The sequence below is a fragment of the Mirounga leonina genome, unplaced genomic scaffold (assembly GCF_011800145.1).
Source record: "Mirounga leonina isolate KUSES-001 unplaced genomic scaffold, KU_Mleo_1.0 Mir_125, whole genome shotgun sequence".
In the NCBI taxonomy this organism is placed as follows: Eukaryota; Metazoa; Chordata; class Mammalia; order Carnivora; family Phocidae; genus Mirounga; species Mirounga leonina.
Window position 1 is genome coordinate 11,467,526 of NW_023270305.1, and position 16,486 is coordinate 11,484,011.

The 16,486-nt window shown below is 58.6% G+C and overlaps 1 protein-coding gene across 2 annotated transcripts in view; it reads left to right on the forward strand.

Annotated features, from left to right (window-relative positions):
* The window catches only part of KLHL29 (kelch like family member 29), a 306,360-nt gene that overhangs the window by 275,774 nt on the left and 14,100 nt on the right, over positions 1-16,486 (forward strand). For both annotated transcript variants that reach the window (XM_035000667.1, XM_035000666.1), the window contains 5 exons: positions 3,575-3,713; positions 12,390-12,592; positions 13,290-13,549; positions 15,928-16,126; positions 16,283-16,465. In XM_035000667.1, the coding sequence (XP_034856558.1) occupies positions 3,575-3,713; positions 12,390-12,592; positions 13,290-13,549; positions 15,928-16,126; positions 16,283-16,465 (984 nt within the window). The remainder of the gene's footprint in view (positions 1-3,574; positions 3,714-12,389; positions 12,593-13,289; positions 13,550-15,927; positions 16,127-16,282; positions 16,466-16,486) is intronic.

The window sequence follows — 16,486 nt, forward strand, 5'->3', positions numbered from 1 at the left end:
AGCAGCCAGATTCTGCAGGGTGCTGGGGTGCTACTGGGGTCTACCCCAAAGGCCCAGCCCCTGCCAGCCCGGCCCCGACACCCGCAAACTGCCCCAGCTGGGCACAGCTGGTTGGAAAGCTTTCCCAGGACCCCACGTTCCCCGAGCCCCTCACACATTAAGTGGTTGTCCTCGGCCAAGGCAAGGGCCTAAGCAGGAGGACAGCTTGGGGCTGGAGCCAGTGCTGGCTTCCTCCCATGGATCAGGGATCGTGCCGTCCTGAAACCCGGGCTCTCTCGGGCTGAGCGCTCAGCCGGCAGGAATAAGCACATACCGCCTGATCAATACTTGGAATGCGCTTGGGGCCCTGCTGTGAAAAGGAATCCCCTGGTGAGCACTTCCATAAATTGAATATTTTTTTCCGAAACAGAGTAATCCTGCCCAGCTATTAAATCCAGATTTCCGCAAAGTGAGAGTAGAAAGCGCTTGCATGTAGATGGGGACCTGGACCTCCAAGCGCCCCCCTCCCCCACCATCCGGCCAGAATTCCCAGGACAGCGGGCGGCGCTGCGGGACTGGGACTGCAAATGGAACCTTTGCTGGGACCTTGGTTGGAAGTCGGAGCTTTCAAAAAGAGAGTGCTTTGGGCCCCGGAGGAGTGGTAGTTTGTAACTGCTGCGTTCTCCTGGCCCCCTGGGCAGGGTTAACTCAGCAAGCCTGCGGGGCTGCGTCCATCCCTCACTGCAGCCTGACAGCTGGGAGGCAACGGAGCAAGTGCCTCTCGGTGCCTGAAGGGACTGAGCACCTAAAGCTGGGGCAGCTTGCCCAGGGTCACATAGCCAAGGAGTGGCAAAGCTGCAACCTGAGAGCCAGGATCCTGGGCTTTGGAATTCCAGCCCAGAACTCTTTCACCCCCGCGTGACTTCACTCAAAAAGCTGACATCACCACCTGGCTCCTGTTTCGGGAACGAATTCAGTTGGTGGCTCATCTTGGAGCTGCTGTGTGAGCGTAGCAAGCAGTTGAGCCTTAACCCAGACTGACCCTGCGGGCTCCCCCACCGCGTCGTACCCCCCCCACCCCCAAGCCACACCCTCAGGCTCCAGGTACCACCGCCTCGCCTCCCGCCCAGGCCCCAGCCACGGCCTCCTGCACTCCCCCCCCAACCCGTCCCACAGGCCCAAACCCCAACCCCAAACTGAACTCACCACCCCTCCCTTCCCGGCATCCCTCCAGAAGCCTGGAAGTGGTCCTCGCACCTGCAGGCCTCCACCTTCCCTCCAGCACCGAGGGCCGCAACTTCCCAGCCTAAATACTTGTCTTCCTCTGTCCTCTGTCCCCATTGTTGCTCAGGCCTTTGTCCCTTCTCACTTAGATCATGGAGCTGTCACCACCATCGACAATGACATCATGCCTGCCACCTGCTGAGGCCCACGGCTAACAGTTTACCATGGGCTAGCTCATTTAACTTCAACGAAGGAGAAACTGAGGCTTCTGGGACACTTTCCCAAGGTCACACAGCTGATAGGAGGCAGAGTTCAGGTTCTCCCCCAGGCCTGGCTCTGAGGCCCAGTGCTCCCCCACCTCCCTCCTGGCCTCCAGCCTCCAACCTCCACCGTTCCTCCTGGCCTGCCGCTAACGGGGCTGCTAGGGCGATTTGTCTGGCAACCAGGTCCAAGCCAGTCACTCCCCTGAGCAGAATCCCATGGTTCCCTGGTGCCCAGAAGACTGAGCTGGAGCCCGCTTGCAAGGCTCTTCAGGTCTGACCTCACCTGCTGCCCCATCTCGTTGCTTTGTTCCCTGTCTGCCCCACAGGTGCCCTCCACAACCTCCACCTAGTGCTTCAGGACCTGCTGGTCTCCCTCGTCCTTCTGGAGGCCCCAGCCAGTGCCCTCCACACACCCCTGCAGGTGCCCTGCCGCGACTCCAGCTCAGCCTGATGTGGGGTTGGTGGTGTGGTCAATGATTCAGCTCTGCCCACACAACTCAGACCCCTTTTCTCCCTGTCTGCCTTGGTCTTCGGCAGAACCAGAGCCCGGTATGTCCTCGCAAAGATGGACCTGCCTGACCTCAAAGCCTGCAAGCCCCTGCCCATCCCTGAGCCTGAATCAGGGATTTTCACCAGGCTCTGGGAATAGAGCGGGAGCCTCCAGCTTCATTTTGCAGATGTAGAGACAGAGGCTCAGAGAGCACGGGGGCTTGTCCGAGGACATACAGGTATCAGAGGCAGAGCTGGGCTCAGGAGGGAGTCCTGACAGGCAGCCAGTGTCGGCCCATGTGGACAGAGACGACAGGTCAGGCTGGAGCAGGGCATGCTGGAGGGTGATTCCAGAACACCAGCCAGCCCGGGTGCAGCACAGACCTGAGGGCTCAGGATGACGGTGGGGGGCTTGGCAGCAGGGCTCAGTTCTGCTGACCACCCTCTCCCATTCACCTGCTGAAGGACATAACCCTGCCTAACAATAGTCTAGGTCATTCTGGCCAAGAATCTGGGCCTCTGATGTCCAGCAACCAGCAAGTAGGGAGTCCGCTGGGGGCAGGCAGACAAGGCGAAGCTAGTGGGAGCACTGGTCATCGGAAGGCCCTAACTTTCGCAAATGAGAGTTTCTATCAGCGAATCAGGGTAGCTGTCATGCTCTCCTCCTTCCCCGTTCTGAGCCCTGAGCGGGGTCTAGGAGACATCCCAGGTTTGGAGCCCATGGGCATGGGACACTGTCTGTGCCGGCCCCAGGTGGCCAAGACACCAGGCAAAGGTAGGTGTGCATCAGGGTGGGAAGGCCCCAGAGGCCCCTTGGGGGGCACCTCTCCCATGGCGAAGCCCCAGCTGGGGGCGGGAGTCCGGAGAGAATGACCCAAGGAAAGGGGGGGGGGGGCCCCCCCCCCCCCCCCGCGCGCTTCCTGTCAGCCCTCCCGACAGTCCTGGAAGTGTGCAATGGAAGGAAGTGCTCTGCAGGCCCCGGTTGCACCCCCTCCTTCCTTGGGGCCCCTCTCTAAGAAGCTCACCCTGTGCCACGGCTTGAGTGTCTAACATAAGGGACGCTGTTCTTGCAGGTTTTGTGGTTTTTATTCCTTTGAACCATATCCAGCCCATCGTACATCACAATGCCATGCTTTACTTGGTATCCAATACATCAGCCCTCATTGGCATTTGGAGAACTTGTTCTGTAGTTATACGACAGTTTTTAGTTGTCTGTGATAATGTATTCTCTGTGTTTCCAATTGTCAGTGTGGGAGTCTTTTCCCCCAGCCTTTCAATTTCTGGGTTTGAGATATATATATATATATATATATTTGTATTGTATTGTTTTGGTTTGGGGTTTTTTGCTTGTTTCTTTGGTTTTTTGGTTTTTGTCGGTTTTTTGTTTTTTTGTTTTTGCTTTTGAAAGTTGTTATTCCTTTGGTTCTGTGGCCCCTCCCAGTTGCTGCTTGTTTACGCATTGTTTGTGACTTCTTTTGACTGTCAGTGTTGAGCCAGTCTTGCCAAGAAACAGTATCAAGTATTTTCCTATTTCTCTACTTCTTGAAAAGAAAAAATTTTAATTAAAAAAAAAAACTCTTAATGGGAACCTGGCCCTGTCTGTCTTCTCTGTTCTGCAGAAATGTTGAAGGAATTGAACCAGCAGCGCAGAGCGAAAGCGTTTACAGACCTGAAAATTGTTGTTGAAGGCAGAGAGTTTGAAGTCCACCAAAATGTTCTAGCTTCCTGCAGCTTGTATTTCAAGGACCTGATTCAAAGGTTTGCCTTCCTTCCAGCTGTGGTCGGGTCTGTTCCTTTGTAGGACGCTTTTGTGTCGCTTTTCTCCTCCCCTCTCTTGCAGGTTCCTGAAGCGTGACTCCCTGTCACAGAGCCAGTAGCCATCTCTCCTCCCCCCCCACCCCGCCCCCGAGTGCCCTCTCACACGCAGCCTCAGAGCAGCCACGGCCCCCAGCCCGCCCCCACGCAGCTTTGCTGGTCACCAGGGGCCTCTGCCATCCATAGACAACACCCCTGCCCTGCCCTGAGGATCCCGAGTTCTCAGTGGCTCACAAGCCCTCTGTGAGATTAGGAGGGCTGTGGACTCCACTTTAAGGGACCCCCGCACACTGTCCCCACTGGTTCAGCACAGGGTCCCAGGCACCACCATCACTGCTGTCGATGGTGACCTTAATGCCAGGAAAGCACATCGACCAGACTGTCCCCCTGCTGAGGAGCACAAGGTGCCCACGGTGCCGCTTTTCCACAGCTGGAGTTGGGGAGAAGAGACTTGTAGCCAAATCCTCATTCACGCTGCACGCCTTGATATTTGTGCACTGAGCCTAAATGGGTGTTGTCTGAGCACAGACCAGGTGTGTCCTAAACACGGTCTCTCTCAGCCTTTGCTCCCCACCCCCTCTGCCCTCCGCCCCGGCTATTTCTACCTGAATGAGTTTTAATGGTGCATGAGCATCTTTTTTTTTTCCATTATGTTGATTTTTTTCAATTTGTCTGCTTCATGCCCTCGCAAAGAAGTCAGGGGCCACCTTCTAGCTCCTTAGCGAGGGAGAGCAGCGGAGGGGGCCGCCCAGGGTAACGCTCCTGTTTCTCTCACCCATCAGCAGATTAATGCCGCTGCTCATTTTGCCTTGCAGCCTCTCCGGGGCGGACGCTGAGCCGGGACTGGGCTCAGAGTGGGAGGACAGGACCTCTGCTTGCTTCCCAATGCTGTGTTTGGACTTGCCAACTAACCCCAGAGTGACTGTGTTTTGTTTCAGGATGGCACACTGGCTGGCATCTCCTTTCCAATCTGTTGTGTCCTTTCACTTAGAGCTGAGCTGCCCGGCGTGCAAGCCCCACCCAGCCGCGCTGGCCCCAGCCACGCAGGAAGGGGCAGGCTCTTTGTGACTTCCAGTCTCATGGACAGCTTGGGTCTCCCACCCCCAGTGCTTGGGTTCTCTCTGTCCGAGCACAGGGGTCAGGGGCATGAGCTCTGGGGTAAAGGGGCACGTCCAGTGGCTTCTTCAGGCCAAGGGAGGTCTTTGTGCTGCCACTCTTGGCAAATTCTGGTACTGGCAGTGACCGGCATCTTAGGGCCTTGGTCCCTGCTACAGACCAGCTGGAGAGCACAGAGCGGGCAGGATGCAGGGGCAGGTTGGTACTAAGTGATGGCCCAGCCCTCAGCTAGAGAGATGTGGGCAAGAGGAGCACAGGAGCCATTTGACTATCTTTAGAGACCTTACACATAAAGCCAAACTCTCATACACAACAGAGGACACCACTTGGTGGGAACCCAAAGTAGTGAAGGCTTCTTAGGCCCAAAAAGAAGGAGGAAGAACATTCCAGGCAAAGGATGGGTTGCCTGGAATGTTCTGGAAGACAAGGAATGTTCTGGAATGTTCTAGAATGCTCCAGACAAGGCATGGGTTGCCTGGAATGAAAAGCTGGGAAAGAGGCCATCCTAAGCAGATAGCCTTCCCAGAGATGGGTGTGAGCTGGGGTGAGATGGGTGGGCAAGCCCGACCCCTGGGCTAGGGCCCTGGGCTTGGTCTGAGGATGTGGGGGCTATCATCAGGAGCAGTGGGAAAGGGATGTCCACCTGAAGGTGAAAGAACTATAAGATGTGCCTCAGTGGCCCTAACCAGAAATGATGGGCACTGGAGCTAAGAGGCGGTCCCTAGAAGGGAGAGGGCACCCCCCTGGGAGCTAAGAGACCTGGGTTCTACACCTGACTCTGCCACTTGTCCTATGACCCCAGGCAAGTCACGTCGTCTCTCGTAGGCCTCAAGTTTTCTCATCTGTAAAACAGGAGGTTGGTTCAAACGACATCCAGATTTCCTTCAGCTCCTACATCCCAGGGTGGCGGTAAGGGGATGGGCACAGCCAGCCCTGCAGAGGCTTCCCGTGTGCAAGCCCCAGGATGTGAGAACAGTGAGGTCACGGGGTGGAAGGCGGGTCTGCGGACCAGTGTCAGGGCAGAGCTGGGGGCGGTGGGTGAATCGAGCGTCTGGCATGGCAGGTTTTAGTGGCTGAAGGATGCCGCAGTGGAGATCCCTGCAAGGCAGCCAGGTAGATGAAAGATCTGAACGCAGAGGTCTGAGGTCTGGGGAGACCCCTTCAGCGTACAGGAGGGTCACTCAGGGAGGAGGGAAGGCCGAAGCCGAGCCCAGAGGCGCCCCTGTGGGCAAAGGTCACAATGTTAATGTGCGGCCGTTTTAAATTTTACTTCCCTCATCTTAACCTTGGCGTCCCTCACCATTTCTGCCCATAGCTGCAAACAAATTCCTCCTGTGGGGAGGAAAGCAGACTCTACAGAAGGGTGATTTCCTTTCTGGGCCGAGTAAAATCCTGGAAAATTTCACAGTCTCAGTGGTCAGGGAGAAGCTGATGTGGTTGCCCTGTCGTTTTGGGCTGCGACCCTGGGGACAGTGTGCAGTGGCCGGGGTGGCCTGGCAGGAGAACTGAACCCGAAGCAGGGGCTTCCCTCTCCGGTGGCTGCACTAAAGAACCAGAGGGAGGAGGGACAGTCTGTGTCCTGGTCCTTCCTTTCCTGAGGGCCTCTGTGAGCACTGTCAGGGCAGGTGGCCCACTGCCGTCCCAGGACCCGCAGACCTGGGGGCTCAGGTGGGACTCCTGTCCACCTGCATCCTGGGGCCGGTCACGGGGTCACCACTCCAGCCCCCCCGCCACACCCCCCGTGTGGACACCCTCATCTGGCCCCACAGGACAGACGTGGGGAAATCAAATCATTCCGTCCTTTTAGCCCAGCACACAAACAGGAGCCCCTCCCACAGGAAGCCCTCCACGAGAGGGGTCTCTGCCCTGAGGAAGGCCACACCCTGATGAGGGGGAACAGTAAAGAAGTAGGAGCGGGGGAGCCGACTGAGCACAGAAATGGGGTTTAGAGGCCCCCAGGCAGAACGCCTGACTGTGGGAAGAGGGGCAGTCAGGGACAGCAGGGGTGTCAAGGCCCAGCACGTGATTCAGTGTCACCGGGGGGCCCGGCACAAGGTGGCGATGCAGGGAAGGAGGCCAGCACAGAAGGCCCGAGCCGGCCCGCGGGGCTTTGCTTTCAGCCTGGAGGTGCTGTGGTCAGATGTGTGTTTCATAAGGACGACAGTCAGGCCGTGAGCAGGAGAGCCCAGCCTCACGGTGTCCTCTCCTGACCGGCTCAGCTGCCCGTGAGCCCCGGGGCCAGGCAGATGTCCTGCCCGCAGCGCCTGTTCGCCGGGCCCCAGGCCGACCCCCGCTCCGTGCACACCCTCTGTCCTCACGTGTGTAGCCGCAACAGCTTCTCTCCATAGCCTTCCCTTATTTCGTTTCAAGCTCTTGTCTTTTTCCCCTGATGGGGTCAAGACCCAGCCCACAAGGAGACTTGTAGAAACGTCTAACGTCATCCTGAAAATCCTCCCACCAACCCTGAGAAGCAGGTAGCATTAGTATCCCCACTTTACAGATGAAGAAATTGAGGCCCAGAGGGTTTTAAGTAACCAGTAAGTCTGGGATGGGAATTGAGGTCTGACTCCTAAGCTCGTGCTCTTACCGTCCATTTGCTAACCCAGAGAAGAACAAAAAGGCAGTCTTTATTTGTGCATGAAGTCTATACGGAAAGAAAGTGAAACTCAGGGTTGACAGTGTGGACAGAAAGGCGAGGAAAAAGGATGCAGAGTTTGAGTGTGTGTGCACGTGCGCCTTGTGTATCTGTTGGAAACACTCGTAAACTGGCCACTGGATCTGCCCAAGAGGAGACACAATTCCCACCTGAAACAGGTCCCTCGGCTGAGGCCACTTGCCCCCTTACCCATGGTCCTCTGGAGTGAGGAGCACGGAGGAGGCTCGGGAGGCCATCGGGAAGGGCAGAGCCGTGCTGAGACCCCTGGGCTTCCTCACCTCCCCTTTGTCGCCCCATCTGAGCCCCTGTGACAATCAGGGCTGAAAGCGCAGCAGGGAGACGAGCCATGGCTTTGTCTTCGGACGGTGGGAGGGACAGTGCCACACCATCACTGAACCCCGCCTGCCTCCAGGCTGGAGGGGGACCCCAGCACAATTGAGTGGGCTGAGCCCCGGGCTTCAGGAAGGAGGAAGGACATTTTGAGCAGACTAGAGCTAGTGGCGTTTGGGGGTTATAGCCTCCCAAGTCCAGAGTCACTTCTCAACCCCGCTGAGCAGGACCTGGTTCTGCCCTGGACTTTTGGGAGGCCATGAGGAAGTTCCTTCACTTATCCCCAGGAGCCAAGGAGCCCTCAGGGATGGTTGGTGCCATGGGAGGCATTGGCTACCCTCTCTGGCCGGGCAGGCTGCAGGTCCCCTCAGAGAGGACAGGGGTCGTCCTTCAGAGAGAGCAGAGCTACTGCCCTGCCTGCCCGAACTTCTGAACATGGCCCCCACGCCTGGGTGGGGGAGAAAATGTCGCGCCCCAGAGGAGAGCTGCCCCCTCATCACAGCAAACGGGACAGAGAGCCGGCATTCTACCTTCCAGCCAAAAGCCCCATCCCACCAAGTCTTCTGGAGCCAAGGACACATTTGAACTCTATTCTCTTTTTATAGTAAATGAAAATAGATGGACATATTGATTTGTCCAAGTTGATTTTCACAAGCCCTGTGTGTAGGCTCTGGGTTTCTCCATCATTCTTTTGGGGAAGCCAAAGGGATCTGCCTAATTGAGAGGCACAGATCCTGGATGTAGGGTTGCCCAACAGATAATAGGCAAGCCATACGCTGCCTTTCCCCTCCCTCCCTGTGAAGCTGGGCGTTTGTGGGTGGCAGTCTGACCGTCCCCCTTTCCTGGTAGAAGAGACAAGTGCAGCTGGACGACCAGATAATAAAAGGAGAGACTCACCCATCTCGAAGGCCAGCAGAACAATGTGAGTCAGACCCATCGCCAAATCACCACGGTTGGGCCAGGGCCCGCCCGAGCTGTGCAAGTCCTTGGGACCCAGTGAGGCTCATGCGTGCCGTGTTTGAGCCCTGACGCCTGAGCTCCTATGCATGCAGTGGGGTGGGAATCACATCGGAAGAGTGGGGTCATCCTCCTGAACGGGTCAGGATGCCATCCATATTCACCACCCACTCCATGACTGCCCCCCCACCCACTACTGCTCCATGGTTCCCCCCCCCATTATTCCAGATCGAACTTGTAAAATGCAAGCATCTGATTACTGAGGTGTGTGAGGGGCAGATAAGGGACTAAAGTCTGGAGAGGGCAGCTCTGATCCAGGTGAACAAATTGCTGATGGTGGGATCTCACGTGGTCTAATACTGGGGATGAGGCATTCCTGGCACATCCACTGACCCAGGCCTGGCAAGCAAATGCTGTGTCCCATACCCTGTGAGAAGGTGAGCCCGGGCAGACCCACGGGTCCTGTGTGGGCTGGGCAGCACTGGCCTGGCCCACACGCCCACCCCCAGTGTTAGGTTCATGGCCCAACCTGACAAGGCTACCACTGTGCAGTCCTGCCCTGCTTCACCTCCCTCCAAGATCATGTCAGGACCCAGACTGCCCAGCAGCTCCCAGTGCTCCATGCTGCTAAGTGGAACAGGATGCTTGGACCCCAAGAGCCAGCTTAGGACAGGGCCCAAAAAGTCATCTGTGGAGGACACAGCTCCACATCAGTGACCAGGGCCACCCATCATGGGCAGTGCCACCCAGGGGATCCCTGCTCATAGGGAAGAGACCTAAGGATCACTGAGGTCCAGTCCCAAGACCGTCTGATGGTCAGTGATGCAGAGTTACCACCGGCCTCCCTTGGCCCCAAAGCTGTGTGGACAATGAACACGTATGTGCAGATGAGCTACACAAGACCTCACAGCCTGGGGCCTCACCTCCTACAGATCTTGAACTCAGCCACCCAACAAAGCCTCCATTGCGTTCCCAAGTATTCCTCCATAACCAAGGGGAATGGTCATTCTGCCCACGGCGTGGCATCTGGCCGCAGGGGGTTCCACCCACTCCCTGAATGTCCTTGGCCCAGCAGCCCCCAGCCTTCCTGGGTGCCTCTCACAGGGGTCCTGAAGGAGCAGCTGCAGCTGTGCATCATAGGGGGAGTGGTCCTCGCCAACCCTGGATAGCACTTGGGGTGGTCGACACCCCATGTGCCTCCTCACATTGTCCCTGCCCTCCTTGGCCATGCAGTCACCACCCTGTCCCCAGGACCCTCTCCCTGGCTCAGACTCCAGGCAGGACAAGCATCTCCCACAAGGACAGCCACACACATCCCATCCGACTCCACACTCAGGGCCGTGGGCTCCCCTGGCCTTCCATCAGCCCGACACCCCTCCCCACAGGGTGATACTGGGGGTCCTCAGGGTCATGTGTCACGTGCACTCCAGTGTGTGTGTGTGTGTGTGTGTGTGCGCGCGCGCACACAGCTGAAGTCCACCCCAGCCCTTCACTGAGTTGGATGATCTCTGCTGAAGAAACGTAGGTGGACGGGAGGGCTGGCCCGAGGTGGAGGCAGCAATGGCCGGGGGGCCTTGGGAGAATGTGAGCAGCCTGACTTTGGCCCACAGGCTCTGCCCTGGCCGTGGCCTAGCGGGACCTCCACAGAGCACGGAGGGCGGGAGGAGGAAAGGCCAGGCAGCAGCGTGTAGGAATGAAGGCAGAGACAGCAAAGCCTGAGGAAAAGGTGGACCAGATGGCCCCTGAGGCCTGGGGTGTTAGATTTCTGTGCTTTCAAGTGATCACATAATGAACTATTTTTATACTTAACCAAGTTACCCAGGCATGAAAATCTATCCCGACAGCAGAGGACTCAATGTGTTAAGTCACTTGAAAAGTCACACACACCGTGTATGTCTATGGGTTTGAGAAGGGGCTCTGCTCAGACCCTCGGCTTAGCCAGCACTGTTCCCTCTCAGCTTTCCCTCCGAGCCTGGAGGCAGGGCCCCTGCGGGCCCCGGTGACATGAGCCATTCTGTGGGGAGGGGAGCCCTGAATGAAGTCACAGCTTCTTCTGTTCCCTGGCCCCGTCATATTGGTGCTTTAAAAGCCCTTGGTGGCCAGACTGTGGAGAACGTGCTCTCATGGGAGCATTTCAGGTTCTGTTGGGTAGAGCAGAGTCTCCTGGGCAAGGTGTTTTCCAGCCTCTATCACATAAACTCTCCATGGGACCTTAGACTTCATGCAGTTCAATCCTCTTGTTTTGCAGAAGAGGAGCCTGAGGGCCCAAGAGGCAAGGTGGCCTGCCTGTCAGTGGCAGGGCTGGGGCACGCAGGTCCTCTAGCTCCCCGCCCACACAGGAGTCAGCCTCTCTTGGGGGCTGTAGCTTCTGGGCACCTCCACACCCCCAGTGCCAGCCACAGGGGCGCCCGAGAGACCAGCCACAAGTCATCACCAGTCTTGCCCCTGGCCTCCTCAGGAGTGGAGAGTTGGCAGAGGTCATTGCCCAGGCTCGGGCAGGAGCAGGCTCCATGCAGGACTGGTCAGAGTGGCGGAGATGGGGTGCCAAGCCAATCACCTCTGAAAAACCTGCCTCCTGACTCTTAACGCTCTGGGTGTCTTTCCTCCTGGTCACTTCTGTATCGGTGTGATTCTTGCTTCATCTTATCTGTTTCCTTCCAGGTCCAGCTTTAGGGCGCGGCTGCCAGGCCTTAGGAGCCTTTGCAATGGTTTTGTATTTCTGTAGACACCAGATACGACCATATTTATATATTTGTGTCCCTCCCCTGCTGCCCCAGTTCACAAGCCCGATGCACACTCTACATGCAGGCCACTCTGACCTCTGACCCCGTGCTCCATGTGGCAAGAGGGCCCCACCCCGGGCCAGGTCCCAGGTCATGGCTGCTGGCTATCTGTGGCGGAAGTCCTCGGTTGTCCCCTCCCCTCCCCCCAGCTCTAACCATTCTGTCCGTCTATCTCGTCTCGTCCTCAGTTTCAAAGCAATGTCATGAAGGGCTTCCTTTCCATGCCTAAAAGGAAACAATATGTTTTGGGAAATAGGTGGGGTTGGACTCAGGGTTCTGGGACAGCTTGGGGCGATCGAGGGGCATCTCCAGATTGGCTGTGTTCACAGCCGGTTGGGAGCCTCAGTCACACGGGCGGCTCCCCCGACTGTGGAGGCAGCAGGGGCAGGGGGCCCCCCTCCCCGGGCCGGGACGTGCTGGCCGCGTGTGGCCGAGACGCGGGAGCCAACCACAGGGCGGAACCGTATTGTTTCCCTTTGAGGCCAGTCCTGGTCCTCGTCCCCATCCACAGCTCATGCTTTTTGATTTGCATCTTTTTTTGCATGGACATGCCAAGTAGTGATAAGTAGGGTTTTCTGTTCTTTTGGGCGTCTCTGGTCAGACTCTTCTCTTTCAGATCCTGTGTCAGGTCGTTAGGTTCAGGTGTGTCATTGCTGTGTCCCTTGAGTCCTAAAATGAAGGGCGTGACCGAGGCGTGCAGGGAGATCTAGCCCTGTGAGGAGGCGGCGCCGTGGCCGCAGCGGGGCAGGTAAGGGACACCGTGGTCTCTGTGCCTAGGTCGGTGCAAGATGGCAGCCAGTGTGGCCGGGAGAAGCTGGAGCTCGTCCTGTCCAACCTGCAGGCCGACGTCCTCGAGCTGCTGCTGGAGTTCGTCTACACGGGCTCCCTGGTCATCGACTCGGCCAATGCCAAGACGCTGCTGGAGGCGGCCAGCAAGTTCCAGTTCCACACCTTCTGCAAAGTCTGTGTGTCCTTTCTCGGTGAGTCCGGGGTGGAGGCGCGCGGGTCGCCGCGTGAGGGAATAGCACCGACGGGCCCCAGACTTTGAAAATAGCCAGGATCCAGAGGGGGAAAGGCTGAGTGTACGCCTCAGGGTGCCGCTGGATCTCACAAGGCAGTTTGAAGAGGAAAATTCGGAAAGCTGTAGGCACCGGCAGAGACCCGGGCACGTCCAGGCTAGAAAAACCATTAGCCAGACCTCAGGAGAGCCGGCAAGACTGTTGTCAGGCCTTGAGGCCAGGTTGGTGAGGCTGAGGCCCGTGGGAGGTGGCGGGTGGGCATATGAGGGGTGCTGCTGCTGGTGCGACCCTAAAGTGGGAGCCTGTCACAGAGAAGACATGGTCAGTCTCCGCATGACCCCTGCCCCCAGGCCAGGCCCACGCTCTGAGGCCCACAGCCACGAGGATGCTCCATACCTCACACTCTCCATCTTTCTGCTGGGACCTGCAGGAGCAGAGGGAGGTCCCAGGGGAGGCAGTGTGAGACGGGGCGGAGGAAAACCCCGAGGGTAGATCCACAGCTCCAGGGACACCAGAAACGGTCTTGTGGGGACCCTGGATGCGGGAGGCAGGTCACAGGGACATGGGCTCAGAGAGGGATCCAGAGTGTCAGGCGATAGGATGAGAGGGCCACCCCTCCGGGGCCCTGTGGTCAGTGGTCCTGTGCTCTTGCCCCCAGAGAAGCAGCTGACGGCCAGCAACTGCCTGGGGGTACTGGCCATGGCCGAGGCCATGCAGTGCAGCGAGCTCTACCACATGGCCAAGGCCTTCGCGCTGCAGATCTTCCCTGAGGTGGCGGCCCAGGAGGAGATCCTCAGCATCTCCAAGGATGACTTCATCGCCTACATTTCCAATGACAGCCTCAACACCAAGGCCGAGGAGCTCGTATATGAGACTGTCATCAGGTGGATCAAGAAGGACCCCGTGGCCCGTGCGCAGGTAGCTCCCCACCCTGCCCGCCGCTTCCCCCTGGGTCTGGGGTCCCCGTGCAGGGATGGCGTCTGGAGCAAAGCTGAAGGGAGGTGGAGGCGGCAGGACGGCCTGCTCCGACCATCAGTGGGAACGTGTAGGAGCCAGTAGGCCTGGGCAGAGGGAGGCCAGAACGGCTCCTGTGGGCCGCAGAGAGGTGAAGGGAGGGAGGAGAGATGAGAACTCAGTCACCAGAGGGTTCCCAGGGCTGGCCTTCCACCTGAAGGAGACTCAGGCCAGCCAGAGGCTGCAGGGCCTGCAGGGAGAAGCGGGTGCCCTGGGGCTCCCGTGAGCTCAGACCCGGCAGAAGCAGCTCCACCCAGGCTCTGCTTATTGAGAGGGTCGGGAGCACCTGGACCAAATGGAAACCATGCTGGAGATGGGAAGCCACTGCACAGCTGGGGAAATCGGAGCCAGAATCCGGGGCAGAGGGAAAGGAGGGCAGGGTCCCCAGGAGGGGCATCCGAGTCACCAGAAATCAGTCACACCCCAGCTGAAGGCCTCGCTCAGAATGGAACCACCTTGATTCTAATGTGTGAGGGGCCCCCAGGAGTTAGTGCAGACACAGGTAGCTCAGAGTCCCCCTGGAGAGCCGCAAAGGGGAGGCCAGAGTCGGGGAGGCCAGGGCCCAGGACACCCCGAGGCAGTCGAGTGGCAAATGGCAAGGGAACTTCGTTGTGTGGGGAGCAAGAAGCGGCACAAGGGAGGGAGGGATGGGCCAGGCGCTGGGATCAGCAGCGTGGGACTGTGCACCCTGGCCGGGCCACTGAGCCCAAGAGGAGAGGGTCCTCTGATCAGGTGGGGAGGAGGCAAGATTCGTTTGTGGAGGAAGGCAGCCAGTCAGCCCGGGCAGCTGTGATGGCGACTGCCGTCCCCCCCAGCCCCCACCTCTGTGTCTCCGGCCCAGCCCTCTGTCTTTGATTGCGGCACACCTGTGGCCAGCGTCCCCCAGCCCCTCTAATTCATCCACCCCCAAAGCGACACAGCTTGTGTTCCTTCCTTCAGTTCTGCCCATTGCGCACAACGGAAGCCTGGATTCCTCCCATCCCTCCCGTGTGCGTCGGGCCACAGGCCGCCGTCACTTGCCGACTTCCTCTCCCCAGTCAGGCCCCTCACCGCACCAGCACTGCTGAGGGGGTCTCCCGAGCGGCTGCCCTGCCTTCTGTCGTCTCCATCCCCAATTCAGTCCCACCCCGCAGTCCGAGCTAGCAGTCTTCCTAAAGAACACATTTGATGGTGTAATGCCTTTGTCGAAAGCCCCCCAGGAGCTCCGTCACGCACCCTGCGGGAAAAAGCCCACCAGCCCTGGCAGGCAAGGCATAGGGGCGGTCAGGCTCTGGTCTCCTTCATCTCTCCGGTGTCACTTCCCCTGTCCGCTTACCACCCCCCCACCCGACACCCCCCGCCAACAAGAATCAGCTCCATGGAATTCCCCAGATGCACCTTTCTCCTTCACGCTCCCATGTCTCTGCGTGCGCTTCGGGCGTCCTACCTCCTCTCCACCTGAGGCCTGGAGAAACCTGCAGCCCTTCCTCAGCCAGCTCAGCCAGCGTCCGCTCTGGGAAGCCTCCTACCCTGCACCCCCACAACTCCTAACCAGACTCCTCCTCGGGGCCCCACTAGCGCCTCTACGAATGGATCCTCCCCCAACCTGCCAGTGCACGGCGCGCACCCGAAGCTCAGACACTGGGGCTTACTGGTCTTACTGACACTCTCGCAGTAAGGGGTGTCACCAATCGTTTGTTGCATGAAACTAAAGCCAAGTGGTGAGCAAAGAGTTTGCCAGGCAGGAGGGGATTCGAGTCAGTTCGTGCAAAGCCTTCAGTGCAGGTGAGAGGGTCCGGGAGCCAATCTGAGGCCGTGGGATGCCCCTTAAGGGGTTTGTAGGCATTGGAGAGACTCAGGCTCTGACCGGTGTGACCGGAGTGACCCTCATGGTCACTCTCAGACTTCCTGGGCCCTCCCACCTCTTCCTGACTCCCTGCCCCATGTACACCTCTTCAGGGCTCAGGATCCTCATTTCCGTGAGGGTGAAGCCTGGGGTGAAGCCAAGGCCGGGGACCTGGGAGGAGGCAGGAATGAGGTGCCGAAGAAGCGGACGGATGGTTCGCCCCAGGGTCAGCTGAAGCACACCCGACCTCCCCCATTGCTCTCCTCTGGCTGATGGGAGCCCCCCCGTCACTGTCTAGACTGGGATAAGCAGTGTCTACACGCTCAAGCCAAACGCGGACTGGAGTTACCTGGGTCGTGCAGTACCACACCGGTCCTTCCTGCCTGCCCAGTACGACTCGCCAGACGGGGCTCCATCTGCATAATCTCATCCACCCTGTGTCTCCCTGACCCCGCAGTACGCAGCGGAGCTCCTGGCCGTGGTCCGCCTCCCCTTCATCCACCCCAGCTATCTGCTCAACGTGGTGGACAATGAGGAACTGATCAAGTCGTCAGAAGCGTGTCGGGACCTGGTCAACGAAGCCAAACGCTACCACATGCTGCCACACGCCCGCCAGGAGATGCAGACGCCCCGAACCCGGCCCCGCCTCTCGGCAGGTATTGAGGGACAGGCCCCGAGCTCCCCAAATGCAGGTGCCGTGGGGTCAGCCCGACTCTGGGCGGTCCCCACCCCGCTCCTCCACAGGAGGCGCCGGGTGCAGAGGCCAACAGTGTTGGGATGTGTCCAAAGGCGGGGCGTCTGTGTCCCTGCAGGTGTGGCGGAGGTCATCGTCCTGGTTGGGGGCCGTCAGATGGTGGGGATGACCCAGCGCTCCCTGGTGGCTGTCACCTGCTGGAACCCGCAGAACAACAAGTGGTACCCACTGGCCTCGCTGCCTTTCTACGACCGAGAGTTCTTCAGCGTAGTGAGTGCCGGGGACAACATCTACCTCTCAGGTGAGGCCCCTCGGGGCTGGG